This window comes from Sceloporus occidentalis, unplaced genomic scaffold (assembly GCF_023333645.1).
Source record: "Sceloporus occidentalis isolate IW3139 unplaced genomic scaffold, rSceOcc1.0.p SCAF_54, whole genome shotgun sequence".
Lineage (NCBI taxonomy): Eukaryota > Metazoa > Chordata > Lepidosauria > Squamata > Phrynosomatidae > Sceloporus > Sceloporus occidentalis.
This window is the reverse complement of record NW_028317034.1, coordinates 5,272,031-5,290,337: the sequence shown is the minus strand read 5'-3', so window position 1 is coordinate 5,290,337 and position 18,307 is coordinate 5,272,031. Positions and strand designations below refer to the sequence as shown.

The window sequence follows — 18,307 nt, the reverse complement described above, 5'->3', positions numbered from 1 at the left end:
CCCCAAAGGGTGGACTGAAAACGTCTTAATAAATAGACTTCATTGAGAGGATTTATGCTTATGGCTGGACTGGGGATGAAAAGCAGCCCTGGCATTTTAAGGACAGTGGCTGCTAAATGACGTACATCCTTTTGTTACAAGTGCAATGCGTAGATTTAGTTCAGTTTAGCTTAAACTTGTTCATGCAATCACAGTGTGACATGAACAGCTGACACGTGTGCTTTAGCTGTTAAAACCCCTAATACACATATGTGAGGAAAGAACCAATAGGATATCATGGCGCATGGGGTGTTTGTCTTCTTAAGAACACTGCAAGGGTTAATCAAATTGTACATAAAAGCATAACATATAAGTTCTGTCTAACTCAGATAAGAAAGCTAAGCTGATGTATCATCATTTTCTGGATCATGTGCACAAAGCTGCAAATAAGCTGGTATATCTGTTTATTTGCAATGCTTGCATGCAGGACAGTGGGTTTTGTATAAAATTATCCATGACTAATCATGTGCCTAATCTCAGTGCTTTTGCCGATATGTCCTTTTAGTTCTTTTGCTGGCGTGAAAGAAAGAAGCTACATGGACTTTTTTGTTAATGTAACCTTAACCAATTTGATGCTCCAAATATTTTTCCAGAGCTTACTTACATTATAATTTCCATTATTCTATGATTTCAATGTTACCTATACTTTTGGTTATTGTCGGCACTAACATTTTTATTTTTGTTTGGTACACGCATGTTATATTCCAAAATCATGCAGGCATGTACATTACTAAGGGAAAAATTAAATAAGCAATTAAGGAATAAAAACATAGGTATACGTGCAAATATAGGAATTTGCCCATTTAGGAATTTGACCAGCAAAATAAATTTCATTGTACACCCTCTTTTTTGGATTGCTCATTCCTCAGCATTAAATATATTGAGTCTCAAGTAATTGCTTCAACACGGACCCCCAAGGGATTTAAAATACTCACAAGGTGGACTCAGATTAATGCAATTGATGTAATGCCAAGTCTGATACTAAATATTTGTAATATTATTTCTATTGTGAATCAGATTAAAGGTTTGAGTGTTGCCACTCCTTTGGCACTGAAAAGTTTAATTTGCATTTGTATAATTGGTCACATTAAAGCCACGTGCACTGAATTCTACGTCCTTTTCCAGATATTCATTTACCTTTAGTTAGTAGAATACTTTCGCTGACGTCACTGTGGTCCCCAACTCCTAACACATTTGCAGCTGCAGCTCTGAACTGGAATGTCCCTTCCATCGTTGTTGCCTTCCATATGCAGATATCAATACATGAGCCATTATATGCCACATGCCAGAGAGTCAGAGCTCCTTTTTTGTTATCCAGTACCTTTCTGAAGTGCAAGAGTTGGCAGAAAATAAAACGAAAGCATCTACATCAAACTATTCAAGTAATGTTCAATGAGAAGTATGTTAGAAAATGAATGCAATCATTATGTTATTATTTAAGCGTTATGGACACAAATCATTTCCACATAAATACATTGAATGGTCATTCATTTTTGGCTGTTTCTTTAACTATGTTCGTTAACTATGTTCCTTGTTTTCAGCCAACCAGTGGCGACTCTAGAAACAGTATATAGGGGGGGCACACAAGATACCACAGTCAAACTGGGGGGGCATTAATAATTTCCACCATTAAATCATACCACTGAAAAACCATATATATTATATATATATATTGCCAAAAGTAATGTGCTATGGAATGATACTTTTGTTATTGGACAATACAATACTTGATCATTCAACATGGGAAGCCTGAAGCCACAATTTAGTACGACTAATCCTTGAAATCCTTTAAACACCACAATACCTTAACATTTGCACTAAATGATTTCAGGGCCTAATATTAGATCCTGCTGCTGCTATATATATATTAGCCCCTGCTGCCCATATATATTATTAGCTCCAGTTGCCGATATATATTAATATTAGTCCCTGCTGCCGATATATACATATATATATATAAATATTAGACCCTGCTGCCGATAACAGGTATAGATCAAAACATTAACACACAAACCCAGCTTTGCATGTATAGATCAATTGAAATTCACTTGTGATCTCAGCACTGAAGGTATATATCAAATAAACAGAATCAGACATACAAATCCTGTATTTGCAGGTATACAATAATAATATATGAAACGTAGCATCGCAGGTATAGATCAAATAAATACATGGAAACAGCATTGCAGGTATTAACCAACTGAACAAGACATACAAACCCTGTATTTGCAGGTATACATAAATAATGCATGGAAACATAGCATAGCAGATATGGATCTACACAATAACACAGAAACCCAGCTTTGCAGGTACAGATCAATTGGAATTCACATAAAACCACAGCATTAAAGGTATATTTAAAACCCCCTAAATTACAGGCATAGATCACAGGTTGCACACCCCAAAGCAAGCCCTGGCGTCCACACTGTCCACATAGAACCTGGCCAGCACCCAGATAACACACATACGATTTGCCATCTTTGTCCCATATACACCCGGCCTGTGCCATCTCGGTCCCCAAGGCTCAAACATCCTGCTAGTGCCATCTTTGCCCTTCCACAATTATACATCTATGATACACACAAACACATTAACTCATGCTCTCCCTCATTCAGACAATTCATCCACACATTAACTCATGCTCTCCCTCATTCAGACAATTCATCTATTTTAAGAAACTACGCCCCTTGGAGCTTCCTACATGAGCAGTAATGCCACGTCAAGGCTTCAACCCTAATTACTGATCATTCACATGCCTTTCATATCTCCATTCACTCGCAGAAGCACACACCAAACTTTCCATACATTCACTCACAGAAGCACACACACCATTCTTTCCCCTTACAATCCCAAAGAAATGATGGTAAAAGGAGAAAAAAAAAATCACTTTTACAGCAAAAAAAGTTTGGCTGATTTTAATAATATTTGCAGTTCATCAGGATTTCAAAAATTGACACCCTCTACCGTTGGCAAAATTTAATCCCATGATCAAAGGGGTCATGGGATTAAAAATTAGTATCGGCCATTTTTAAAAAGGGAATGTGACTTTTTATAGCTATATGATCGCTCTGGTAACATTGGCTACCACAGTGATCATTTAGCTAGAATACTTAAACTTTTTTTTTTTTTTAAAGTTTAACTACTTTATGTTTAAATTATTTTTTTTACATTTTTTTAAATTCTTTTTTTACAAGCTATATACCGTTGGACAGGTGAGATAATTACCTTTCCAACGGTGTATGAGATACAGGCATCTAAGCAGCATGCCCCATGCCGCTTTAACTGCCAATTGTCAGTTATTAATAAAGTTGCGCGGTGACATCATCGCGTCATTGCGCGTGCCGTCACCGGCCGGATCGGGTGGCCCCGGTGATGCCCTTCAGTGTGAGGGGCAGATCGCCGGGGTAGGTGGTGATGGGGGTCCACAGACCTCCATCAAGGTAAGATAGTGCTAGCGACGGCATGGTGCCGTCGTTAGCAGTCAAGGGGACTGTCCTGGGTAGCTCCAAATTCGGAGGGGGGGCAACGAATATCTTGGGGGGGGCAATTGCCCCCCCTTGCCCCCCTGTAGCGACGCCACTGCAGCCAACCTATCTAGAAGCTAACTACATATCTGATCCACATACTCCAGCTTATCTCTTGAATAATATGGGTTGCACCTCTTATTTCATCTACGTCACAAATACCCAGTCCAAAGTTTAAAGAGTTTAGTCCCCTTTCTCATTCCCATTTCCCTAACTCTCAGATGGGGACAATGGAAGCAAAGTTTATCCATTCATCTCAACATAATTTGCCTTATATAGAAAAGGTATTGCTACATATAGATAATATATGTTAGTAACAAATAACATAATATTGATACTTAATATGACATTTGATTTAGAGTTAAAGAACCATTATTGGCATAGACTCAGTAGCGTGGTGGGGGGGGGCGGTCCGCACCGGGTGCCGCTCATCAGGGGGGTGCCAACTTGCAGGCACCTGGCACCCCTCCAGAGACAGACAGTAATGGAGGAGCAGGCTCACAAGGGCTCCCTTGAGTGATTTTAAGCCAGGTTCAACCCTTGATGGATATCGCTCCCTTGCGATCCGCGCGGCAACAGCTGCTGTGCGCCGGGATTGGTTGTCAGATCCCGGCGCACAACACTGAAGCCGCGCCCACTGAACCGGAAGAAGACCTGAAGAAGAGGAGCGAAGAGGAGGAAAAGAAGCTGTAAGGAGAAAAGAGGAAAGGTAGGAAAGCATTCAGTGAGTGAGAGTGGATTGGTATATGTGTGGATTGGTATGTGTGGATTGGTACATGAGTGGATTGGTATGTGTGTGGATTGGTATGTGTGTGGATTGGTATGTGTGTGGATTGGTATGTGTGTGGATTGGTATGTGTGTGGATTGATGCATTTGAGGATTGGTATGTGTGGATTGGTATATGTCTGGATTGGTATATGTGTATGGATTGGTATGTGTGTGGATTGGTATGTGTGTGGATTGGTATGTGTGTGGATTGGTAAGTGTGTGAGAGTGATGGGTGTTATGCTGTACCATTTCCAATGTATTTTTCATTATATAATCATGCTTTAGTACATCATAACTCCCATCACTCTATACTGTTCCATACAGTGGCAGAGCTGGGAGACAGAGGCCTTGCACCCCCACCGCAGGACTCCTGAAAGGTAAGGAGAGGGTAGATAGTTAGGAGGGGGTAGATAGGAAGAAGGGAGTGAGACGGGGGGATAGGGGGTAGATAGGGAGAAGGGAGTGAGAAGGGGTAGGTAGGACAAAAGGGAGTGAGAAGGGGTAGATAGGGCAATCATACTCCTATCATGCCAAGTCTGCGAGTACATCCTGGAATCTGGGTATGCCTGGGCATGATAGGAATGTGATTGCTGTTAACAATCATATATATATATATAAATTAATTATATATTATTAATATTGTTATTTAAATGTTTTGTCCTATTTTGGTGTGTTACTTACTTTAAATACAAGTGTTAGATTTTTTTTTTATGGTGTGTGGGGGGGTCATATTCGGTTTCGGCCAGGTAAATGCTGCATTTTCAGTTTCAGTCCAGAATTCATTTCGGTGCATCCCTACTACTAATGAAGTGGTAGGCCTACACCACATCAATGTTTGGCTTAGTATATAGTGATAGGAGTTATGCTGCACTATTGTCAATGTCTGGCTCAATGTATAGTGATAGGGATTACGCTGTACCACCGTCAATGTGTGCCTCCGTATATAGTGGTAGGTGTTATGCTGTACAACCGTCAATGTCTGCCTCAGTATATAGTGATAGGTGTTATGCTGTACCACCGTCAATTTCTGCCTCAGTATATAGTGATAAGTGTTATGCTGTACCACCGTCAATGTCTGCCTCAGTATATAATGATAACAGTAAGTGTTATGCTGTACCACCTTCAGTGTCTGCGCCGGTATATAACGGTAGAAGCTATGCAGTTTTAAAGTGTGTATGTGGGGGGGGTGCCACATACAGGATCTGCCCCAGGTGCCAAATACTCTAGGTACGCCCCTGCATAGACTATAGAGCTCCTTGTAACATTCCATCAACAGCTAAAGAAGCGATGACTGCAGAGAAATAGGTGAGTTCACAGAATTCTGCTAACTATAATTCAGTATAAATCTGCAGTTTCTGGCAGAATATTTGAACTGGAGGGCTATGCAAATTGTAACACAATATCTGTGATTTACCTGATTAATTGTCTTTTTTTGTCTACAAACGAGGAAAACCCTAAAACACCAATGGGTAAACATTTTAAAGCCCATGAATGATGAGATAAAAACATTAGATGTCCACCAAAGGGGAGGCAATTTGCATACTCTACTTTGCCAATGTGAAGTTTATTGGATTTTTGTCACTTGATGCATAAATCACTAGGTATGAGCTCAGAATGGGACGTGTGATTTTAATTTAAGCATAATTAAATATTTAAATGTTTATTGTGGTATACATAGCTATTTTTACATAGATTGGCATTATGTTATTTCTACTAAATGAATCCACCACCCCCTTTTTCCCCCCCAAGTCTCTGTTTACTTTAGGTTTATAAGGGTTGTTTACTATACTTTACACAGTTGTTGCCTAAATGATAAAACACATTAATTCATCATATAAGAATTTTTAAATGTATCTACCCACTAAAAAACTTTGATACACTTAATTCAGATGATTGGCAGTGTTTTTCTTTTTCATTTAAAGTTACATGTCAAGCCTGTGTAGCACAGGTGAAACGCATAAGGGAAAGCCACAGCAGCATTATCTGTTTTAACATTAAATGGTTTCTGTACCATGCAGATCTGATTTACTGTGATTTTACTGGAAGAAATAAAAGTTAAGTCTTACAGTCCAGACCCAGAGTGCCTTTATAACGCCATTGGATGGTCCTTAAAGGGAGGTACAAATTTGTTTATTGTAATTGACTTAAACCTCTTATTTCATCTGCTTTACATTTTGCTAAATGAGCAACCCTGAATTTGTAACCTTTAGTAAATCAATCCTAACATCCACACTTGAGAACCAGGGTTGGCCGCCAGCTGTTGAGGAACTAGTGATAACAGACAGCATTTTTGTCAAACTCCTCTAAAACAATTACCTGTATTCTAAAATATTGTAGATCAGATTACCACCATTATCTTCTGCAGTGTTCCAGTGGATTGTATTTTGATCACCAGGCAGACAATATGGAGTTCCTGCTTTACCTGGAATACCAGCTGCAATAGAACAGATACAATATATAGTACTAGCATATGTGTGGTCATCATAGATTCATCTAAACAATTATTTTTTTTCTTCTCTATTACTTTTATAATTTATGAACTATGGTAAACATACCTCACCGGACCTCCAACATTAAGTTATCATTTATAAGTTTTTTAGATACATTCAGAATTCTCAGTATTTTTATACAAATAATGAAATCCGTATTATTGATGAGCGGAAGCTTAGTATAACATTTCACATGGTTTTGTCAATAATCCCCCTAAAATTTTAATTACCTAAAAGTCAGACTATAATATTTATGACAAGTGTGTGTGACATGTGGTCTTTTATGACTGCTTCTTTTGTTTAATTAAAAAAATTAAATACATCAAATCTACTGACCTGAAGTTTTGAAGTCTGCTGGCTTGGAAGTACCTTTAGCTCCAGTTACATAGATTACAATGGCACGCACAAGATAATACGTGTTGGGCATTACTCCTGTGAGGATGCAGGTATAGAGTGGTCTACCTATGCAGGACATGTTCATTGGTCGCCTCCAGTCTTGTCCTATTAACTAATAGAAACAAAGTGCAGAGCAGAGTATAAAATAAAATAAAATAGTAATAATGTTGTTAAACAGTTCTCAACAAGCTGCTTGCTGAGGAATAGACCTTGTTAAAAGGTGCTGCCCCACTTAGACGAAACATTAATTGCGCTCCCTAGCATGTTTTAAGAAGTGTTTTAAGCTTCTGTGACAACAAAACCATTTCCCACTTTTATAAGAAAATGCAACTTCCAGGCAAAAAATATGAAAACGACAATATTTTTCATGAATAAAGAATTACATCTTGAAAAGAATTGGGCATTCAACAGTACTAGAAATGGTTTTGTAGTGGTGTTTTGAAGCCTTAATAGTGTTAAATTCAGCAGAGTAGGCGCAACAGAGTATTTCATTTTTAAAATATCCTTTCAGGTTCTTGTTCTTACAATAGTATGTGAGTATCTCACATAATAGTATGTATCAAACATAATAAGATCTAAATATGCCAAGATATGATTGATTAAAAAATAAATTAGGATATAAAAGATAACATTAGGTTTGATGTTGTCTTGACAAACCTTGTCACATGATCTAAGAAAAAAACAATCCTTTAAGTACTTGTAGGTCAAAATGTAGGTCAGACAGGTCTGTATCATTGCATTCTCAACTATATCCTATGAAAAATATTACATACATTCACATTAATTGGAATTTAAATAACCATACAGTTTGGTTTAGTGGATAACCAGGGTGATAATTGTCTGATCAACAGCTTGGCGTAATCACTCACCTTAATAAAGCAGCAAGGCCCGAAACAAACCATATTACTGACACAGGATAATGAAAAAAATAAATAAATAATTTATGCTAGCGATTTAACACAAAGGAAAACAATTTTACCTCTTTTATTTCAAAATAGAAGTTCATTATGTCCTCCTCAGAAGTTGTCCACTGAAGTTCGAAAGTGGTGTTACCAGGAACTATGTTGCTGGGTGTGGCTGGTGCTTTAAATGTTGTGATATAAGTTGGAGGGCTTTCATTGAACCAGTTTTCTTCTGGGTGAAATGCAAGAACCTAGAAAATCAATCATTTCAAAGAGATCAAATAATACAATGACTAAAAGGTACGTTATAATGACTACAAGATCTCATACCTTAAACAAATAGGAAGTTCCACCATGTAGACCAGTGAAAGACCATGCGAGCTGCCCATTTGGGAATTCACTTTGTCTCCATGGAGAAATAGGAGTTAGTGGCAAAATGTTTGATGCAATTTGATATCGTATGGATGAAAGTGGTCCATTTGGTTGGGATGGACTATTCCATTGGATGTTTACAGATGTGTCTGATAAAACGCTTGTCAGCATGGTAGTCACTGTTCCTGGAACTGAGGAAAAACATTAGAGCAATAATAGGAGGGTACAAAAGAAAATCTCCCAATATTCTAAAAACACAGTCCATGAATTTGTAATCAATGTTCATAAGTTCCTTAAATTGGCACTGATAACTTCACATCCATAATTTAGCTGAACCAGAAACGTCCTGATCCAGATACCAATAGCACAATCAAAAGAAAACTGGATGGTAGAACAATCAACTCAAAATCACCTTTTTTATTAACAATACAAATATGTCACAGTTGAAGTAAAGTGAAGGTTTAGGTTGCAGTTCATTTGAAGAGACGGTCGCATGAGGGGCTAACACCACAGTGTGGAAAACCTACAATTAAATATGGTGAAGAAAATATTCAGGTGTGGGGATGCTTTGCCTATTCTGGGGTTGGTGACTTTTACAAGATTAACTAGACTTTAACAGAAGAGCAGTACCATCCTATTCTGCCTTCTGGCTTAAAGTTGTGTGTAAGAGGATTCATTTTCCAGAGAGTCAATGATCCTAAACACACACAGAAGGCATATCTGAACCCCAAGGAAGAGCAAGGAGTGCTAATTTGTATGGCTTTCGCACCTCAATTGCCAGACCTCAACCCCATTGAACATCTTTTGGCAACATTTACAAAAGGGAAAAGGCGAAAGACACTGTGACATCACTAGACAGCAACTGGGATACTGGAGTGCTGGAATAATGTGGATTGCAAAGCTCTACCCAAACTTGTGAAATCAATGCAGATATGGTTAAAGCGATCATTAATGTAAATGGCGGCCATACTAGGTATTTTTAGTATGCACTAACAAACATATGGTTTTATTAGTAAAAATTATGAATATTTATTTGAGAAATACTGTATATTTTGTCAAACAAAATAGTTGTTCTGAAATGTAGAAATAAAAGCAGATTGTAGTAAACTCAGACTTTTGGACCTATATATAAATATATATTATTTTTATTTATATTGTTAAAGTCAGCCGAGTGATATTCTATGTGTTATAAGAGAAATAGAACTAGAGAGATTAAAGGGGTTGTAGCAGGAGTAATCAAAATGCTCAAGCTGTTTAGGCTGTTTAGGCACCATCTTAAAAAAAATGTTCCTGTGACTGGTGAAGCATCAAGTTTTTTGTTTTATATGTTTTAGAACCAATGTTGTAGCCCCGCATGTGAAAAAGACAAAGACTTACCTCCATAAGCAGTTTTGGCAATTATCGCAGTTCCTGAAGGAGGCTGATCAAGTAGGAAGGAGTAATAATTGGTCACTATTACACCAAATTCATAGCTGCAATATGGTTGTAATCCAGGAATGATTACAACTTGATGATGAAATTCCTGGAATCATATTGGAGACACCATTGTTACCAAAACATAACAATCACATTATATCACTTTATTTACTGTACATTATCATGTTTCCTCGCTTCGACATACTAGCCACTACCCATTTACTTCACAAAAGTGGCCAAATAGAACCATGTAATTAAAAGAAGAGTGATAGTTACATTATATGCTACATATATGTTTCCATAACCCACTTCGTTATTTCTTTAAGAGCAGACAATACCAATCCCCACATTCCACAGCCACTGCTTTCAAAGAGAGCTGAAAAATATTATATTTACATAACAATGTATGCTATGTATGACTGAGAAATGACATTAAAAAAACAAGACAGCAAACGAGAAAAAACCATCACTTAGTAATGTTTCATTAAACATTATTGAAGAATAGTAAAGAAAAATCACTTTGTACAAATAACAAGACGAAAACCAATTGAAATGCATTCTAGTGAAACCAAGGATATGCCGGCCATTGACTTTTTTAATCATTTTATCCCAAAGAAAATACTTAGCTAATCCAAACCCAATATAGTTTGTATACAGTGCTCCATTTTGCACTGATGTAGAGTTTTGATTTTTCTCTCAAACCAATCAGGGGCTTTTAGTTTCTTCCCATTCCTAGCAATTAAACGTTTTGTAGCCACCAGAAAATTAGTTATTAAAAATTATTTTCTTTTGACATAAGAGTGCAGCACAATACTATCTGGCGTAAGGGATATCAATATCCCGCACAGCATCCTATTATTTTTCCCAGATGGTTCTCCAAAGTAAGTTAATTGATCTGTAGTTTCACCAAATGTGTAAAAAATATCTGGTCATTAAACTCCACCTCCAGCAGTTCTGATAAATAGAATTATACATTTTAGCTAAAGGTTGCTGGAACCATAAAATTTCCACTATATTCAGGCAGAGGAACACACTGTTGACACCTCTTATGGCCTTAAGCCAATCTTCCACTGACACGCTTCTACGTAATTATTTTCCCCATTTTGTACTGTTCAATTGGAGAAAAAAGATCTTACCAATGTAATGTCGTTAGATTTATGTGCGCTGTAGTATCTCACACCACTGTCATTGATATGTTTCCTAAATGTAACCTTGTATGTTGGAGTGGGGGTGATTATCCAAGAGCAGTTTGACTGGGTCACAGCTGGGGGCAATTCCAATGTAAGGCTGGTGTTTGCTGTGCTCAATAACCTTGGCTGAGTGCTATCTGAAAACAATACTAAGCATTCTTTTTCTGAAAAGAAAAAAAAATTACTAGACTGCATTTTTTTAAAATAAATATTTAAAAATGGCTACAATATAAACCTCTATTGGCAAAATATCAAAATCCAAAATACAAAAGAAAAACTATTTCTTCCAGTACCATGCTTCCCAAGTGTCCCAACTTCCGCTGCACAGTCACAATTTTGCCTCTCTATCCTGCTGTCCCACCAAGGTCCACCTCTGTCTAGTGCTGCCAGTTTGAGTAACACTCTACCTCCCAAGTTTGTTACTAAGAACTAATCTGTAACTGATATTGTGTATCAAAACATTAATTCCTAAACTTAAATATTCTTTAAAGCAGTATCCAGACATACACACACATTTTATAAATAATCAATAGATGCAATCAGAGCTGGATTATATTTATTATAAGAGACAGACGCTTCTCCAGTTCCTTTGTTTGGCAAGGTATCCTAAAATAAACAGTTTCATACATTATTTTCTCATATAATTTCAAGCTAAACTCTGTAGAGAAGGTGAATATACTATAGTTCATCATTTTCTAAATTTCATAAAGCTGAAAATATAGACACCCCTCACATTTTTATAAATATTTTATATATCTTTTCATGTGACAACACTGAAGCAATGACTCTCTGCTACAATGTAAAGTAGTGAGTGTACAGCCTGTGCAACAGTGTAAATTTGAGTTTCCCATCAAAATAACTCAACACACAGCCATTAATGTCTAAACCTTGGCAACAAAAGTGAGTACACCCCTAAATAATGTCGAAATTAGTAGCAGAGTGTCATTTCTTCAGTGTTGTCACATGACAAGATATAATAAATTTTTTACAAAAATGTGAGAGGCGTACTCACTTTTGTGAGATACTGTATATATATATATATATATATATATATATATATATATATATATATATATACCGTATTTGCTCGATTATAAGACGACCCTGATTATAAGACGACCCCCCAAAATCTGAATATTAACTTAGGAAAAAAGAAAAAGCCTGAATATAAGACGACCCTAAAGGAAAAAAGTTTTACCAGTAAATGTTAATTCATGTAAACTATTTTTTTTAATAAAAGCTATGATTGAGAAAAATATTTTTTTTGTTTTTATTTCTTGTATTTTCCAGCCTGTCCCCCAGTTACGCACATCTGCCCCCAGGCTTGCCACACCAATATGGCACTGTGGCCCATGATATGCCTTTTAACCCTCTATATGCCACTGTGCCCCATGGTATGCCTTTTGACCCCCTATATGCCACTCTGCCTCCAGAAATGCCTTATACCCCTATATCCCATTCTGGCATTTAGGGGGTTAAAATGCATATTATGGGGCAGAGTGGCATTTAGGGAGGTATAAGGCATTTCAGGAGGCAGAGTGGCATTAAGGGAGTTAAAAGGCATTGTATAGAGCACTCTGCCTCCAGAAATGCCTTATACCCCTATATGCCACTCTGGCATTTAGGGGGTTAAAAGGCATATTATGGGGCAGAGTGGCATATAGGGAGGTATAAGGCATTTCAGGAGGCAGAGTGCTCTATTAAATGCCCCCTTAACGCCACTCCAGAAATGCCCTATGCCCCCATTTAACTAACACACACACACACACTCTCTCCCCCCCCCTCCCCTCCCCTCCCCTCCCCTCTCCTCTCTCCCCTCTCAGCCCTCTCTTACCGGTGCTTCCAGCAGCGGGTTGACGTCGCCTTCTGCTGCAGCCGGAAGGAGGTGGAGTTGGCAGCGGGGGTTTGTATGCGTCCGTCGCGTATACTTTCCCCGGCTGTCAGAGATCAGAGATCTCTGACAGTCGGGGAAGGTCTACGCGACGGACGCAGACAACCCCCGCTGCTAGCCACACCTCCTTCCGGCTGCAGCGGACGTTGTCTACGCGGATCGCGTAGACGTCAACCCGCTGCCCCGGCAATACAGCAGGAAGCACCGGTAAGTGTGTGTATGATGGGGGGGGGGGGGGAGACAGGAGGATCCAGGTCCCCTGCAGCGGTGCGGGGGATCTGGATCTTAGTCTCCTAATCAGACTCTATTTGAGGTCTGATTAGAAGACGACCCCGATTAGAAGACGAGGGGTATTTTTCAGAGCATTTGCTCTGAAAAAAACCTCGTCTTATAATCGAGCAAATACGGTATATATATATATATATATATACTGAAATACAAGAGATATGGTGAAATGTATGTTACTTAATTAGATATGTGTACCTGGCAAAGGCTGTAAAGAAATACTATATGCCATAACAATAGTCATTTCCTGGGTCATCCCTAGGATCACTGGGTGTTTAGCAGATTTACTTGCATAATAAATAGTAGTATTTTTTTGGTTTGTTACACTCCAATATATGAAATAGTCATCAACAGCCAAACTCATAATAGTTGCACCTGTTATAAAGAAACAATGAAAAAGTTGCATACATGCATTATGTACATTTTCACATACGTTGTTGTTAGTATTTATGTTTATCTTAGCAACCTCCACCCATAGCAAAAGGGAAGACAAGGTATGTGTTGGATCAACACCTTTCCATAGGAATTTTAATTGGTAATTAATCCTCATCCCACTCTGTGTCTAAGTGGGCATAGGAAGGCTCCATATCCAGTCCACTGACAAATTATTAGCCCACCATTCCTCTTTAGCTGAGGTGGAGTTAAAGATACTAGTTAGTCCTTGATGAATAATGTGTCCTGAGGTAAGGTGACCAGATTTTAAAAATTAAATCCGGGGACATTTTTTAAAATTGGCAAATGGTAAAAAAAACATTTTATAAGCATATTTTCACAGAACCATTCACAGATACTAATCATTCACAGATACTCATTCATTCCCTCAATCACTCATACTCATTCATTCACCCTCCCCTTACCCGAACTGCAGATTCTCGCACAGGGGAAGCAGGAACGGAGCAGAGTCACGTGACTCTGCTGGGTTCCTGTTTCCCCTGGGCATAGCAAGAGACGCTGCACACAAAGTGTGCGCGAGCAATCCACAAGTAAGCAGCAGGGCCCCTGCGGAAGAGAACATTAATCCAGCACTGCATCCGGGGACATAATTTGTCTGGGGACAGTGTCCTCAATCCGGGGACTGTCTCCGGAAAGCAGGTACGTCTGGTCACACTATACTGAGGACCCCTGCCTTTTTTGAAAAAACAATTGTTTTGTAACTTAACACACATAGATATACACTATGGTTCAAACGTTTGGAATCACTTACAAATGTCCTTGTTTTTGAAAGAAACACATTTTGTCTATTAAAATAACATAAAAGGGTCAGTAATACAGCACATACATTGTTAATGCTGTAAATGACTAACTTAGCTGTAAATGGCTGATTTTTAAATGGAACCTCGTCATAGGCGTACAGAGGCCCTTTATCTCTCCCATCACGCCTGTGTTCCAATGGCTGTTGTGCTTGCTAATCCAAGTTGAAGTTTAAAAGGCTAACTGATAATTAATTAAAACTGCTAAGTGACCCCAAACTTTTGAATATATATTATTGTGTGGGATGGGAATACATTTTGACAAGGTCTACTTTTTGTCCTCTAAGAGACTTTATTCAATTGCAAAAGGCAGACCAGCTAAGATGAGTGCTGGGCTGTAATTACACAGAGGCCACAAGCTCCACGTTCATGTAAAGAGCAATTCCATATAGTACTTCTAGAGTAACTGCTTCAGAACAGCTTTTCAACATTTATTGAACAAAGCAAAAGACAGGCAAGTGAAAAGATTTACAGCTAGCCCCGATATTTATTCCCTGCTGCAAAAACGAGCATGATTTTAATGCTCCCTATATATGTATTTCCCTGAGTTTTTTTGTGAGTAGTTTTTAATAACTTTTTGATAAAATTACACATTTTTAATGATACTACACTCTTCACTCTATGTTTACATCTATGGTACATTATAAATGTGGTGCTGCTTACGTTGATTTGAGTGGATATCTTCAATGAATTGACGTGGATTCATTTATGAATTGGAATGGAAGATGAATTATTTCTGATATTTATTGAACTTCTCTCTAATGGGACTTCTTTAAACTTAATTTTTTTTTATTTATGTTTATACAGAGTATATTTTTGTATGTAATTAATTTATATTTCATTATATTTATAAAGGGAGTAATATTTATGCTAATTGAGGTTTACAAATTAGACCTGCTTACTAAAGTCGATATGATATTTAACACAACACGGAAATGCCAATTTTTTATGTATGGATAATTGATTTGATCGCCCCTGCTAATTTAAAAACACATAGAATGTTAAAAAAATAAAGAAAAATTTAATTACTTACCAGAAAGCATTGGTACAGTGATCACTTTTATACAACGACAACCTTCCAAATCAGAGGACCAGATGTCTGTGACATTGCTTAGATAGTATATGCAGGGATTAGCCTTATCAGTTATATCCAGTGCCAATGATGTGCCTAACTCCGAGGGCTCCACAGAACAGTTGCAGTTGCCTGTCTTAACAGAGCTTGTTTTATTCTCACTTCCTAAGACAGGAGTCACCGAACTGTCTTGAATATTATAGTAGGAAATTCTTTTGCCTTTGTCCCAAGATTCCATCAAGTACAAACGGCTATAACACAAACAATGAAGATTTGAATTTAGTTTTTTAATTGTTACCATTTGCTTCCCTGAAGTCTATGGGTATATCTCTGAAAATTATATATAAAATGTGAATATATGCAGCAGAAAATGTGAACATAAAATATATACTTCTAAATCCCTTTCTCATGGACATAAGTAGGTCTCAATTGGCCTATATGTTATATAAAAAGCAAAACCCAACTAAGTCTCCTACCACAGCCTTAAAAGCAAAAATGTTCCAATCAGTAGCAATTTAAATTCAATTCAAATTGTAAAATGCTACCTAGACTACAACTTTTTTAATGCAAGCATTCCTCAGCAATTTAAAAAATATATTTGAAATCTATTATTTGATGGTTTATTATTTTTCGACCATGTAATACAAAAGATTTTTTTTATTGTAAACATACCTCTGTAACGGATAGGCTGCAATCGCTTCTATGCTTGAATTCTCAGGTATTAGGAACGTGCTGACAGTTTTTAAGACTTTTTTCTTTTGTTCCAGGTCAATGACAAAGAGTTGCGAAACATTCTTCTCTGAATGTATATTAACATAAATGTGTCTTGCGATCCAATCCACGGTCATGCTATGACTGCGCAATAGTTTTTCATCCTTAAACAACTAAGCAAAAGACAAACAGCTTAGTAGGTGCAAACATTTTCAATCATGACATTATGATGAACAATCAACATTTTATCACTTTTGTCATTGATGTACAGTACCCCTACAGTTTTGTTTCTACTTATTACCTAGAACAGGAGTCTCCAAACTGCAGCTCTCCAGCTGTCGCAGGACTACATGTCCCATGCTCCTCTGCCAGCCTTTGAGCTGAATGGGAGATGTAGTGCCATAGATTGGAGACCCCTGAGCTATCTCTTCATGTCCAGAAAAATCTTTTGTTGGGGGAGATTAACTCCATGCTGTGATATACTTAAGACCAGTCAACTCTAACGATGGCTCGATGAATGCTTTGGTTGTTCGGGTGCGAGTAGGGGTCTGCATGACAAAAGACCCCCTTGGCCTAAAGGGATTTCTGTTGTAACTAGTGAGTGTGATATTACTTTTTGTTTCAATATTTATTTGTTAAATTGTATTTATTAACAGGGAGAAACCCCCCCACACACACACACCCCTGTGTGATCAGGAAGCAAAGTTCTGTCACTTTAAGTGGGCTCTCCTACAATATGAGAGAAGTGACATGCTTGAGCCAGCAATGCTGAGTTCTGTTGACAGAAGGGAGACCAGGCTAATCTCCAGTGTATCAGTAATGAATTGCTTGAACTACTAACTGATGTTAGATCATTTTCATGGGATCTGGGATAATGGTTTTCTCCCAGGCCCCTATGGGTGAGCCATACTTCCCTCATTACTATTAGATAACCCTAAAGTCCACAAAAGGGGCTCCTTGGAACAATAAGGAAAGGGAGCAAGACTGCTGGACCATGCATAAAGGCAGCAATAAGGGATTTCACCATTGGTGGGGTGGCTGCAACAAGTGGTTAATATAGGGCGGGTGATTTAGTACCTTTTCCCCTTAGGACAGCAGCTAGGTTATAGCCGTCCCGCCCGACCTATGGCATGGCTAGACTAGGATACGGTGTTTGTTATTTATGTTAAGATGTTTTATCCTGGAGTCTTATTTTCTCCATGATGTTGAGAATTGTCTGTTTTGTTTTCTGACAGCTGCGGTGTGGGTCTCCTGGCTGACTACATGATGTTTTACCTGTAATGGGCTGATGGCACCTGCGGGGCTAGGACTCCTGTGCAAGTGTTGATGAAGAGCTGCCTGTTTGACCTATGGCTTAAAAGCTGGCAGGTTGTCAATGGGTGATTTATATACCCGGTTAGTACCGCTAGCATGAGGAATCTGATTCAATGTTATTAATCAATAACGCTGTGACCAATGCCCTACCCCACAATCTGTGTCCAACGTCATTATTGGGTTTGGCTGGGTGGGGGTTGGGCTTTGGTTTTTGTGCTTTCGGTCTAAGCAGTCATGGTTTTAGCAGCATCAGAATACTAGAAACTAGTAAAAATAATACAAAAATTGGATGCTAAAAAGCATGATTTTTTTAAAAATAATTCACACAAATTGTTATATAATTAAATTCTCATTTATAATTTAAAAAAAATTACTGACATTTATATATTCAAGTATCTTCTTTTCTGTTTTTGTTACAATACGCAGTTAGAAATAATAAAAGAAGACTATGTATATTATGTGTATTCATGTTTTCACTTTTTAAAGAAGGTCATTTACCAAATGAATTCTTTTCTTGGAAAATACAAAGGTTACAATTAATGAATGTCATGTTTTATAAGTGTACTGTTTCTATTGTTTTCAGTACATTTGTTGGTACCTTTGCTTGTCATTACAGTGCGTTGTAAAAAAGAGAAAAAGATACTAATATCTAATAAGTGCCGTTTATCGTATTCAGAGAAAGAAACA

General features: G+C 37.8%; 1 protein-coding gene across 1 annotated transcript in view; it reads right to left on the bottom strand.

Annotated features, from left to right (window-relative positions):
* ROS1 (ROS proto-oncogene 1, receptor tyrosine kinase) overlaps window positions 1–18,307 on the bottom strand; it is a 69,238-nt gene that overhangs the window by 25,917 nt on the left and 25,014 nt on the right. Inside the window, exons 20-29 of the mRNA XM_089492183.1 lie at window positions 16,268–16,479; window positions 15,557–15,846; window positions 13,472–13,648; window positions 11,044–11,261; window positions 9,869–10,013; window positions 8,450–8,682; window positions 8,197–8,370; window positions 7,158–7,329; window positions 6,649–6,766; window positions 1,177–1,364 (exon numbers count right to left, since the gene is read on the bottom strand). Coding sequence (XP_089348309.1) covers window positions 1,177–1,364; window positions 6,649–6,766; window positions 7,158–7,329; window positions 8,197–8,370; window positions 8,450–8,682; window positions 9,869–10,013; window positions 11,044–11,261; window positions 13,472–13,648; window positions 15,557–15,846; window positions 16,268–16,479 — 1,927 coding nt within the window. The remainder of the gene's footprint in view (window positions 1–1,176; window positions 1,365–6,648; window positions 6,767–7,157; window positions 7,330–8,196; window positions 8,371–8,449; window positions 8,683–9,868; window positions 10,014–11,043; window positions 11,262–13,471; window positions 13,649–15,556; window positions 15,847–16,267; window positions 16,480–18,307) is intronic.